Consider the following 13902-nt stretch of genomic DNA (forward strand, 5'->3'; position numbering starts at 1 on the left):
AGCTGGTTCCCTGGTTTAGGCCGGTCACTTCTGTGTCACCCAGGGCTTCTGGATTGTGACCAGGGAGGGAAGCCACAGCCGTGATGGACCTATGCCATACATAACATCATATAACAGACCAGCGCTCTGCACAAGCCCATAGCCACCATTTCTGCACAGAATGGCAGCCCCATGAAACAAGAGATGTGGCCCTGACCTTGCAGGGCAAGCTCTGGGGGCATGGGGCCACCAGAGGAGCAGGAACCAACACTGCGGCGCCCTGTTCAGTCTCCTCAGTCAACAAACAAGGACAAAACGCTGATCTTATTCTACAAGTGAACCTTGCCCAAATTAGGTGGCAGCACACACTGTGGAATCAAATTAACACAAAACCAGAGCCAGCCTGCCAAGTCAGAGGGGGCTCCCGGGCCTTGCAGGACATTAGAGATTACTGCCCCAAGAATCCTTCTTTAGAGGCAGACAGATCTCTGCTGAGATGGAACTTTTCCTCCTGCATTTCATGTGTTATGCAGCCTTTTCTCGGTGTAGATCTGCCCTTTATTGAGCAATCAAATCAATCACTGCAAAATTGGAGCAGGCTACCTAATTAAACAGGCAGCAGCTTTGCTGCTAACACTTAGACCTGCAGAACAAGCCCAGCTCCAAGCAACTTCCAAGAGTCCCCAGTCCAATCTCCTGCTTGAAGCAGGGTGAGCAATGGAATCAGACCACTGTGCTCAGGGCTTGATCCGGCTGGGTCTTAAAGCCTTCAAGGAGAGAGACTGATCAAGCTATCTTGGCAACTGGTTTGACACCTGACTGACCAAGCTGTGAAAAAGTTTCCTTGTATCAAGCCCTAACTTCTTTTTATCCCTAGTAACTCCTCCACTTCTTTTAGCACCAGGGTTTGGTTCGTTTTAGTCACCAGCTATGTCACCAGTTTTCCTCAGCAGACACCTTATCTTGTGGCACATAAATAAATGGTCTCTATAAAGTCAGCAGCAACAGGTATGTCCCTTGCAGAGATACTAGGGCAAAGAAAGGCTTTTAAAACAAATATGTTTCACCTATGTTTACAATCAACCCTGCTCTTCCACACTCATTTTCTATTCAAGTCAACAAGAACGTTACCTGCCTCAAGAATGCATGACTTCAAGACAGCTGTATATTATTTCTACAGTGAGTTTGAACGAACTCTATACAGATATTCCGTATCTTGGTCTGTAACTGGCAAAGCAGACAGCTTTATATCTCATATCTGACTGTAAAAGTCACTGGAAAACAGCAATGACACAAATCACACGGCTCTTTGGCAGAAAGTTTTAATATAATCTGACCTTATTGCTCTACAGACAAGCAAAAAGTCAACTGTGAGCTCCTACAGCCACAGGAACAGGAGTTGGCTTTGGAAATCCTTTCACAGACGGCTACACAGAAGCAGAGCCTGAGAAATGCTTTGTCATTTAATTTCTTTAAGAGAAGGATTAGCAATCAGCATGCAATTACAGCTACATGCAAACTACACACAACTGTGTGCAGGGTCCGGGGTGGAGGCACTCATTGGGATGTTGGTTTTTAGGCAGAGGCCAATATCCCACCCGGGTGAGCACCCTCCAGCAGCAGACCCAGCCACAGCTGGCTCTGCCCCGGCTCAGTGTGTGCCTTAGGGCAAGTGGTACAGAATTTGAACAAGCCACGTGATTTCTTGACTGCCAGTCCTTTATGAAACACCGAATGCTGCTGAGTGTGGTTTTAAACAATAAAATCAAGTTGCTGAAATCCCAACATTAAAGAAAACTCCATACCCCTGCAGACTGCAGAGCAGCTGGTCTCAATAGGCTCAAAACCAGAAAGAATAAAAACAATGCAGTATTTGATAATTTAAAATAAATTTTTTAAAGTTAGCCTCCAAGTTCTGTTGGAAAAGTTGTGGAGGAAACACAAGCGGGATTTTGAATACAAAGCATTTCTGCCCTGAAGCAAGCTGGCAGACAACTTGGTCTGGAGAGAGAAAAGGAATGGGGAAAATAGGAAGGGGGTAAGTGTGAAAGAACAGGACAACAACAGGAGCTTGTTGATGTGTTTCTGTCCTGGATGCTAACACTTCACTATTTGCCTAAGCTATTTCTTCTGTTCTCAGACATCCCCCAAACCCGACAATCTCCCTAGACATCTCTCTCTATGTTTAACCCTTCGAGCTTAGTAAGGGAAAACATTATTGCCTCCTGTTTTTTCCCAAGTGACTTGCTAGGGAGTAGTGGTAACCCTACCACTCTTCACTACATTTGAAGTGCACCAGTGCAAGGATGGATTGAACTGCTCCCTCCCCACGTTGCCCATTAATCCCAGTAGCTGATTTTTGCTTTGTAACAGAACAAAGCAGCTGAGATTGGCTCTTGCTACACGCACACAATGGGATTTGTTTTTCATAATAGAGCATTGCCACTCATTCAGCAGGAGTGAGATATCAGGATGAGGAGGAACCGTGCGGCACCTGAACAGAGATTGTGACAGTACTCTTAATCAAAGGAAGCCTCCTAGGTACAACAGACAAGTTCGTGAACACAACATGGAGGCTGCAGAGTTGAAGTTCATGATAGCACACGGTGCCAACCTACTTGGAGCTGCTTTTTGAGAACGGAAAATGATGCTTCGCACCCTGCTGGACTGCTGTTAAATACCTCACCCTAAAGTCATGTCCAGTTTTATCATAGAATCGCGTGGTTGGAAGAGACCTTTGAGATCATCAAGTCCAACTGTACCTGTCCACTACTGAACCAGATCCCTGAGCACCTCATTAACCCGTCTGTTAAACCCCTCCAGGGATGGAGCCCTGGGCAGCCTCTGCCAGTGCTTGAGACCCCTTTTGGTGAAGAAATAGTTCCTGATGTCTAATCTAAACTTCCCCTGGTGCAACTTGAGGCCATTTCATCTCGTCCTATCACTTGTCACTTGGGAGAACAAAACAGCACCCACCCAACTTCCTTTCAGGCAGTTGTAGACAGTGATAAGTTCTCCCCTCAGCTTCTTCTTCTCCAGGCTTAAGAGCCTCAGGTCCCCCAGCCACCTCTCATAAGGTTTGTTCTCCAGCCCCTACACCAGCCCCGCTGCCCTCCTCTGGATGTGCTCCAGCCCTCGATGTCCTTCTGATTTGAACTGGAACATGGCTACAGTTATACTTGACTAAAACCAACTGCAAAGCTATATGGTTTTTACCTTTCACCCTGTTGAGGAATGAAGACGATGGGAAAGAGTAAGATCCACCTGAAAAAGGGAGGCAGAAGAATCTGTACAGACAGTCTGTGGGGAGGGCTTCAAACTTGGTCTGTCAGGGAATGATGATGATGACAACGTAAGAAGTGGGGGCACTGTGAACAGCAGCAGGGAGGCTCTGGTACGTTCCTTGTGAAGGCACCACAAGTGAGAGCCCATCTCCAGTGTCTTCGCATGAGAACACACCATCACAGGAAACAAATAGGAGGGATTAGAGGGTGCATAGGGGAGTAGATGTGATCCCACCAAGATTACAGAGATACAGTAAGACACTTTCCATGTTTGGAGGGTTGCAGTGGATGGACATAGGCACTCAGAAAGGACAGGCTGGGAGGTGAAGAGAAGGGGCTGCTCCCTCTGCAAAGGAGTGGCCAGAATGTGCTGATCATTGCCTTGTGACGGGTGATGAGCCCTTTGAGAGAGTATGTTTAAGGATCAGAGGACAAACTGCTGACCTATAAAACACTTCAGATCACGCTGCACAAGCTAATATTCATTTCAACCTTGAACTTTTAAAGGTTTATTGTTAGCAGATCATCTCGCTTCAGTAAAAAGCAAAACCAAAAGTCACAGCTGGCAGTGTTACCAGCAGGGTCCTTTGGTTTCCTACCTCCTGTCTGTAGCCATTTGACTGGGACATTCGTTCTCCTATAAAAGCTTCTAAATCTGAAAATGTCACACTAGGCAAATCGTGCAGAACCACAGGGGAGCTGGCTTCCAGCCGCTCAGAGCCAGCAATAATGCAGGACCCCGGCCTTCTGGCACAGAGAGAGATTTTGCAGTTAAAAGTCATTTTTCTTTGGCTGAAGATGCCATCTCAGTAATTATGAGGTGCTATCACTGCAATAGAGCGATGGATGGTCTCCTGCGATGGATGCAGGAGCAGGAACCTCCCTAGCCCCCCAGTATTAAATCAAGTGCAGTGCTTTGGAGAATGTGGTCTAAAGCAAAGGAGCTGCTGCTCCAAACCCAGGGTTCTGCACCAGAAAAGAAAACATGAACCTGTTCCAGCAGTTTGTCTGGATCCCTCATCAAGGTTCATACTAAGAAATACTTAGCTTTTACAGACATTCATACCTCTTTACTATTCTGGCCTGAGAAGCATCTGAAAGCCATTACACTGGTGATTTAAGGATTTCAGAGGTCATCCTTCCAGTGGATTAGCACACGTTAAATGAACTGAAACCCACCAGCTCCTATTAGAAGACCATCTGTCTCCTCCTTATTCTCATTATTCCCATCTCTTCCTCACTTTCATGAGCTGAAACAGACACTGTGTCCCATAATTAATAGTCATTAATAGTACTCGTTTCTACTGAAACACATATAAAGCATACTTGAGAAGGGCAAAGGAGATGGTGAAGGGGCTGGAGAACAAGCCTTATGAGAGGTGGTTGAGGGACCTGGGGCTGTTTAGTCTAGAGAAGAGGAGGCTGAGGGGAGACCTCACCACTCTCCGCAGCTCCCAGGAGGAGGTTTTGGTGAGGTGGGTGCTGTTTTTTTTCTCACAAGTGACAGAGCAGAAATGGCCTCAAGTTGTGCCAGGGGAGTTTTAGATTGGAGATCAGGAAACATTTCTTGACCAAAAGGGTTCTTGGGCACTGGCAGAATCTGCCCAGGGCAGTGGTGGAGTCCCCATCCCGGAAGGGGTTTAACAGACGGGCAGATGAGGCGCTCAGGGATCTGGTTCAGTGGTGGACAGGGATGGTTGGACTCAATGATCTCAAAGGTCTTTTCCAATCAAGCTATTCTATATTTTATGTACTTAACTGATCCTCACCAACTGTTACCACAACGCTGGCACCACCAGTGTGGAAGGGGATGCGTATTCGTTTCTGCTGTAGTGTTATTATTATAAACTATTCATTTGATTTATTGTCCTTCTGAGAAAGTTCTTTATCTTGAACGTCTTGTGTCCCAGCTAGCCAGTACCTGTCCCTGATGTATCCATCTAGAAACAAATTCTACTGGAAAACAGCAAGTCCTGTGCTACATTAGAACATGACTTGCTTTTTTCTTGGTTATCCTTTTCCTGTGTTCAACCTGGCTGACCTGGTATTTTGCTGCTTCTTGTAGAAGAACTGTTCACTAAGAGTACAGTAACAGCTACAGTAAAGCTACTTCAGTAAATGGGGCAGAAGAGCATTGGTCATTCCAGCTGACAGAAGAGCACTTATCTGAGTGAAACACCAAATCTGACTCCCACTCTCCAGCAGACCAACACTCCTGCACAATTTGGCATCATCTGCAAACTCACTGAGGGAGCCCTCAATCCCCTCAGCCAGATCACGGGTAGAGATATTGAACAGAACTGGCCCAGACACAGAAGACAAAAGGACTGGTAAGGCACTGACACAGACTGCAACATGAGGCTGTTTGAGGTCACAAGCCTTTAAATCATCCCCTGGCATATATAACAGTCCAAAGTGAACTAAGAAAAAAAAAAAAAAGGAAGAAAAAAAAAAAGACCCAGACTAACATTTTCTGCCCAGGATTTTCCAGTTGAAATGCTTTCATACAAGAAGCTTCCAGCCAGCACGAATGCTCAGAAATTCACTGCTGCCCAAAATAATGTGACGAAGGACGTTATCCTGTGAATCCAATGCATTCACCATTTGATATAATGCAAGTTTACCATAATAACCCCTCTCCCATTTTCTTACTCACTTTTGAACTGTAAAGACCCACTAAGAGCTCACCGAGCACTGCCTTCATGTATTACATTTGTATTGTACTGAGCTTACCAGCAATATTGGTTGGATACGTGATTTATTTGAATTACTGTACAATTCTGTAAAAAAACCCAGGTCAGTTTGCAGTGCCTGAAGAAATTACCAGCCAAATTAATATTGATTGGAAGTTTGTAGTCACAGCTGTGCCTCGTTCTCCACTCCAAAGCAGTCGCTGTCACATCACTGCTATAATTTAACATCAGGATTATCTTCTCCCTGTGTCACAGGTAGCACAAACCCTCAAGTGTTCAAAGGGGAGTCAGTATTATTCACTCTTTCAAGGATTAAATTAATCTTTCAAGGATAAGCTGCATACGTTAAAGAGTAGTTGTTCTTGGTGAACCTGAGGATTCCAGGAATTGATAATGGAATCTGCTGCCTTCTACCTTGAGATCAATTAGCTCCAATAAAGCTCATGTTTCTTACAGCAGAGAATCTCTTCTCCAAGTGGCTGACACACACTTCAATTTATTTCTTATTTCCCACCAGTCAAGTTCCAGATTAAGAGGCAGCACCAGCAGCCCCTCTCTAGCAGCCTTGGCCAGAGCCCTTGTGCAGAATTTAGGCACCTGGGTTTGACATTTCTCCAGCCTGACAAACATTTGCACTCCTAGTTCCCACTCACCAGAGCAGGGCTCTAACCACTAGCCTAGAAGATGGGGATAAAACTATGTTTAAATATCTTGGTGTGGTGGAGTAGAAAAGAAGAAAATAAAGATGCTGAATGAAACAAAATAAAGATCTCTTTTGAAAGGGAACAGCAAGCTGTCTTTCGAGAACTGTTTCTGTGCATCAGGCTATGATCCTCTAATACAAAACGAGTAGGCAATGCTCACTGGGCAACCAATATTCTGCTATGACATCAGGCTTCACCTTACACAACCCTCTTCTCTTGTTTCAATAATTCTCTTCTCCACATGATCATAGAGTAGTTTGGGTTGGAAGGGGACCTTAAAGCCCATCCAGTCCCACCTCCTGCCATGGGCAGGGACACCTCCCACTGGATCAGGCTGCCCAAGGCCCATCCAACCTGGCCTTGAACACCTCCAGGGATGGGGCAGCCACAACTTCCCTGGGCAACCTGGGCCAGGGCCTCACCACTCTCATAGTGAAGAAATTCTTCAGAACTCAGCTATCCCAATTATGTCCATATTCAGAAGAAAGCATCTGCTTCAGGTACAGAACTCTGACAAGAAACATTAATTTAATGAAGAGGGGATTTTATTTGGGGAGAGTGAGTTGCAGAAGTTTGATAGGATGAGAGGAAATGGCCTCAAGTTGCACCAGGGGAAGTTTAGATTAGACATTAGGAAAAATTTCTTCACCGAAAGGGTTCTCAAGCACTGGAACCACTGCCCAGGGCAGTGAGGGAGTCCCCATCCCTGGAGGGATTTAAAAGATGGGCAAGTGAAATGCTCGGAGATCTGGTTTAGTAGCAGACAGGGACAGGTGGACTCAATCTCAAAGGTCTTTTCCAACCAAGTAATTCTATGATTCTAAAGGACAAGCTACAATACAGCACATTTATCTGGCTTTTCCTTGATTAACCACAACGGATCGCTTACTGATAGCAGCGTCACAGTGATGAAAAGAGAAATGGCTTAAGCAATCCCAAACCAAAGATAATAACCAAGGGGTTTAGAACATCCTCTTCTGTGTGTCCACCACTTCATGGTATTTCTTAGTCAAGATTTCACAGCACCAGCATAAAAGCAGCCTTAAAATACCAAAGGAGAAGGGAGCTGAAGATGAAAGTACTTCAGGGATGTCCTCTGAGAAGCACAAGAAAGAATAAATATATTCTGTCTAGAGAAAAGGCAGATGCTAAAGGATATTGCCAAGTTATTCTGGCATTACACAAGCTGGTTTCAAAAATGCCTCTTTTAACTGTGTTAGTCTGTGTTGTCCTTTAAATGAGTGGCATTCATTTATAGCTCATAGAAAATTTCAGCCTCTAAATCTGAACCCCCCTGAAACTTTGATTTCTAGAACAGCCAAAGCTCTAACAGCTTTCATGTCTAAACATCAGAAACGATTTCATCTTAAAAACAGAATAAAAATTAATGCAGTGTGCTGAATCTTTGTACAAAGGAGAAAAATAAGAACAAATCTTTGAGGAGAAATGGCACATAAATCCCTGCTTCTGCACAGAAATGCAAGGAGATGGATTAATTCCATGAGCAGCAGAACAGAAACAGAATAAAAGAGGTGGCTGAAAATGAAAAAAAGGCTAAGGAAACTGCAAAGACAAAAGACCCTGATTTAAATTCCTCAGATCCAGTCATAAGTAGTGCATGACAGTTTGTCAAGCAGTGTGAGAAACTCATTCAAAGGAAAAGTCACGTGAGGACTTGCAACAACTCCACAAATGAAAGTTGATAACAGACAAAGAATTTCATATTTTTCATACATTTTGGAGGGCTTCCACATCAGAGGGGCAGGTGCTCTGTGGTCGGTAATTTCAGCATCAATTAACTGTTCACTTTTAGCAATTCATTCGGTTCTAACTCAACACCGAGCCTTTAAACTCCTTTTATCACAGAAAGAGATTTCTCAGTCCAGTGCCTGGCAGGAGAGTCCTGCCGATTGCTCTCCAATCACCGTATTATTACGGACAGCGGGAGGCAAAAAGAACAGACAGCTCAATTCAAGATTGAGCACAGAGTCACAGAGCACTCCTCTCCGTGCGACTGTACACCTACCACACGGAAGAACAAGCCAAAATCCCCTACACCAACAGCCAGCGCTGCAGTCTGGAGGGCTTCAACTGCTCAATGTCACTTAATTAAAATCGTGTGCTTGGGTACAATCTTGAAATCACTTTTCTAATTAGGAAATGCACTCTAGCCCAGGTCATTAGCTGTGCAACGTCAGCAGGGCACTGAAACAGCTCCGAGTCTAAGTGCACGAGAGATTAGTCTTGTTATTCAGCAACAGCCTCTCAATCAGAACAAAGATGCCTACCGAAAAAAGTGCCCAGGCAAGGAAAGGGGTCCAGGAATTAGTCCTCAGCACAGCGAGTGCTGGATTAATGCAATTACATCGCTGTCGCTTTTTCTTGGCAAGCTATTTAACAAAATACACAGTGATGATAAAAGACTTGACTCTAACTTGTACTGCAGAAGATAATTAAGATTTGTTTGGTAGAATAAAAAAATCAGGGTCGGGAAAAAAAAATCAACATAATTGTCAGTATTTTCTGACAGCTGGAGAGAGCATGCATTAAAATGGATTAGATGTTATTCTCCTGTCACTTTTTTCTCTGTTGTTTCTGGAAATGGCAAGAGATGATAAACTTGAGGGCAATATACAGCATCGTTTTAGAACAAACAGGTCTTTTTTAAGCATGTAATAAGCAACGCAAAGTTCTGCTTGATGAAGCACCTAGAGGTGATGAAGCAGCACCTGAAGAGCAGATCAAGACTGACAGAAGAAATGCAAGAAATGTCCTGGTGTCCTCAGTTGGCAAGAGACTGAAAAAGATTAAGCAGAGCATCATCTTTTTAAAATAAGAAACAGAATCATAGAGTGCTTTGGTTTGGAAGGGACCCCTACAGGTCATTCAGTTCAAATCCCGTGCAGAAGCAGGGACATCTTTAACCATATCAGGTTGCTCAGAGTTCCATCCAACCTGACCTTGAATGTTTGACAGAGACACTGGTTTGGAAACAGGAGTGGACCAGCAAGTGTCTCAGTTCAGTGAAGACCTGGATTCTTCATCCTCTTTCACTCACCAAGTCCTGGAGCCTGATTTTGAGCACTGCCTTTTCGTAATGACTTCAAACAATCGTTTGGACTCCTGCACTCCTGAGAATCTGGCTGTGAAAGAGACGCACGCATGGCTTTCTTTGCTATCAAAGCCACAGCTTCTACAACGAGGCAGTCATGGAGTCACTGGATTGCTGCCCACAAAGAGACAGTTGGAGTCTCATCCTTCAAATATCCTAAGTATTATTAGCTATTCCAGTTTTCTGTTCTTGATCCCTATGCTTCTCTCTCCAGTTCTGAAGAACAACTATCAAATATACCTTTTCTCCCCACTTTTTGTTATTTTTGGTCTCCCGAAACACTCACTAGCAAAAAGATTTACAGACTAACACACAGGAAATGAAATGAAATGATCCCAAGGTACTTCCATGGTTACGCTCAAGCTATTGGACCAGATGTGACAGGTAAACTTTGTGCTGGTTTAGGCTATCACAACATATTTAACAGAATCAGGGCGCAGCACAAGAAACTCGAACACTTGAGGTCACCAATCTGTCCACGCACAGACCATCAGGCAAAGCAAGAACACATTCTGGATGCAGAAGGTCTGATGGTATTCTGCTTTTAGTATAAAATGCATCTTAGAATCGTTTCCAGCTCTGATGGCTGCTAACGCACCCTGCACATAGCAAGTGATAGAAGCGCACAGAAAAAAACCCCACATCTTCTTGTCAGAAGCTTTTCTACCTTTTAATTCTGCACAACACCAATGCATTGTCACCTGCTCATCCTAGGAAACGAAAGGCCAAACCATATGGGTAGACTTCCAGGTGTCTCACAGAAAGAAGGAGAAAAAGGGAAATAAAAAGTGCTCAACATATTCTAAGCACGGGCAGAGCCCTGAATGACAAAGGCTTTTTCTTTGTCTTATTATCTTTTAACAAAAATCCCCTGAAGAGCCGCACGCCAGCTAATTACTGACTCCTGTGCATGAATTTATAAACAGTTTCAGTTAGCTCAGTTCAAAACATTTCTGTTTTTGATATTAAGCCTGAATAGCATCTGAACAGAAGGGAAAAATCAGATTTCAGGCTTCCTTTCAAGATTACGATTTAACTGAGGATTTTTTTTGGCCAAAGATATGGGGAAGTACTAGAACATTCTAAAACACGACACATGGAAACACCAATCTGACTACAGATTGGAAGTGTAAGAAATAACATCTACAGAGATAGCACTTATAAAAAGGGAGCTGAATGAGGAATTGGTTCACAATGATTAACAAGTTGTATTTTAAAACATAGGCATTTGAAAAATTATTTAACCCTCAAGCAAACAATACGGCAAAATATTTACGCCTTCTCAACAGAATACAGCACATCTTGTCCTGTGTCCAAGGGGTGATGGGAAGTACCATGCTTTGTGTAGGCTGCAGAACGGCCTGAAGCCTGGACATGAAGCTCCTTTTACTTGTAGTGTGGCTCAGACGTGCAGAAACAAGGCGTGGGCGAGCAAAGGGGAGGCTTTGCGGCACAATCAGTTCAATAGAATGAGAAGGTTTTCTGAAAAGATCACACTGATGCAACAGAGACAGCTCACAGGAGAAGAGGGACTATAACGTTACTGCACCTTATTTGCTGCCTAAGCACACACCACTATTTTACTTAACACAACTATGAATACTTCAAAAGGAGAAGGCTGACAAATTTGGGGTCAGATCACTTTAGTCACAGGCAGAGAGAAGGAATATGATGCACAGCTCTTCCATGTTTCTGCCAGGAACAAGAGTAAGTTATGTTGATGAAATAAAACATGATCTGCATAGGAAAGATAGGATGATTCAGAAAGAGGAAGCATTGGTTAACTCAATGTACAATGCACCTGCAAATTATTAAGGCCCAAGGGGAGATCCATGCTGGAAAAGAGAAGGCTCAGGGGAGACTTTACAGCAGCTTCCAGTACTGAAAGGGGATACAAGAAAGCTGAGGAGGGGCTTTTTACAAGGATATGTAGTGACAGGACAAGGGGGAATGGCTTTAAATTGGAAGGGGGAAGATCTAGATCAGACATTAGGGAGAAATTCTTGTTGATGAGGGTGGGGAGGCCCTGGCCCAACTTGTCCAGAGAAGTCGTGGCTGCCCCATTCCTGGAGGGGTGCAAGGCCAGGTCAGATGGAGCTTTGAGCCCCTGATCCAGTGAGAGGTGTCCCTGCCCGTGGCAAGGGTTGGAACTAGATGGGCTTTAAGGTCCCTTCCAACCCAAACCACGCTGCGATTCTATGATTCTATCATTCACCGAAACCTGTTTTCAGTGAAGGACAGAAGATACTCTGGGTAATGACTGTGAAAAGGACGAAAAACCAACAAGTAAGACATGAAGCTACAGGAAGCTGGATGAAAGGCTGGATGAAAGTGCTGCAGTCCAATAAACACCCGAGAGAAAGTGAGATTAGATACAGACATGGATTATCCAGCAGGATACAAAACAGAGAATTGCACTGAACTGATGCATTTCCGCAAGTTGACAGAAAATAGAACTTCTGCCAAACAAAACTGAAGTCTGTGTGAGCAAGGATTCCAGCACATTCTGTCTTCTCACTGATCCTCTTTGCCCTGTTCTATTAGAGGACTAGAGTGAGGAAATTGAAGAGCCTTGTGCTGAGAAACCCTTACACTGAGGATCAAAATAAGCACATTATAACTCTTAGCATATACATTGGTTCATTGTTTGTAGGAAAAGGAATATCAGAAATCCTGTAAGATTCGTTCATGAACAAAAAGCGTCAACTGAAAATGAGCCAGGGAAGTCAGAGTCTGGAATAGGGCATCATTACACTGGTTCCACTTCAATAACTGAAAAAATAAAGCTGTGTTACCATGCGTGTTCAAGAGCAGTCACTCTTACTGGATTGTCAGTCAACTGCCAGTCGCTCAGAGCTGGCTCCACAACTATTAACTTGTTGCTTTGTTGAAGGGGTATTAAAACATTTTCTGTTACAAGGCCAAAAACTAGAGGATATCCAGTCCTGCTGAGCATTTCTAAGCTGCCTTACCTCAAACATCTCTTGCTCCGTCCTATGATGATCCTCCAGGAGCTGCTCCAGGTAGGTCAGATTACGGAATTTTTCTAGATAACTACTGTACTGTTTCTGCAGTTGCTCCTCAATCTTCTCATACTCATCCATAAAAGCAGGACTGGAGAGAACAAGCACAAACTGCTCAGTGAAATATTGACCCGTATAGGCAGAATTCTAAAATAAGCATTTTTGGGTGTGTGGATTCCTTTCTACATTTGCTAAACTAATCTAAACAGACCTTCTGATTTTAAGGTTCCACACTACTTCAAAGTCTAAAAAGTATAAGACAAAAAAACCCCCTGTCACTAAATTACCCTGCAAGGATGATGTAGAGCAAAGGAAAGGTTATTGTGTAACCACTACCATCCCCTCCCAAGCAGGCAGAAAGGCCTTTTGACTCCTTCAGCAGACAAACCTAAGTTCACTACCCTGCTGTTCCATGGCTCCAAGATCCTAGCTTGTAGTACGGCTGGTAAATCACCTACTTTGCTGGAGAATTACTTGCTACAAAACTGCACTGTGTCATTACGAGCACCACCAGACTTGACAACAGTAAGTGATGATGTCCTTATACTACAGAGCCAACCATTGTGCCCCAAAGAACACTACTGCTGCTTGATGTTTCCCGTCTCCCCACTGCCTTGCCTCCAAAGTATACTGACTCAAATGTGAATGTGAATCAACGTCATTCCTTCCACCACTCATTTTTCTAAAATTTCCTTCTTTTTTCCATATGGTTTTACAAATAAAGCATGATTTTGCAGAGTGTACAAACCTGCAGTTTATTAATGGCAAGAAATCAACCCAAACTGTGACACTGAGCATCTTGATTTTATGGCAGACTGTATCACTGCCTAGAGGAACAGGTCCTACCAATGGATGCATAACAAACCTCTTTTATTGGTGGCTAACAATGCTCAGAGCCTCTACGAACAAAGGGAATGTTTGCACCAGTTGCCATCTGAAGAACTACCTGACACCATCTATGTTCAATGACAAAGGAAAACACAGATGTGCTACCTGATCATTTTGGACAGCTCAAGCAGCAATTAAGCAATCCCAATAAATAATATCCTGGCCACCTTTAACATCTCTGAAATTCAGATTTTAAACACACAGTAATTGAAAGTTGAA

At 43.8% G+C, this 13902-nt stretch overlaps 1 protein-coding gene across 3 annotated transcripts in view; it reads right to left on the bottom strand.

The window, feature by feature from the left end:
• CLUAP1 (clusterin associated protein 1) overlaps positions 1-13902 on the bottom strand; it is a 61561-nt gene that overhangs the window by 26831 nt on the left and 20828 nt on the right. For 2 of the 3 annotated variants that reach the window (XM_054081026.1, XM_009570980.2), the window contains exon 8: positions 12745-12886. The exons of the other annotated variant lie outside the window; for it this stretch is intronic. In XM_054081026.1, coding sequence (XP_053937001.1) covers positions 12745-12886 — 142 coding nt within the window. The remainder of the gene's footprint in view (positions 1-12744; positions 12887-13902) is intronic. 3 annotated transcript variants of the gene reach the window in all.

Source organism: Cuculus canorus, chromosome 15, assembly GCF_017976375.1.
Source record: "Cuculus canorus isolate bCucCan1 chromosome 15, bCucCan1.pri, whole genome shotgun sequence".
Lineage (NCBI taxonomy): Eukaryota > Metazoa > Chordata > Aves > Cuculiformes > Cuculidae > Cuculus > Cuculus canorus.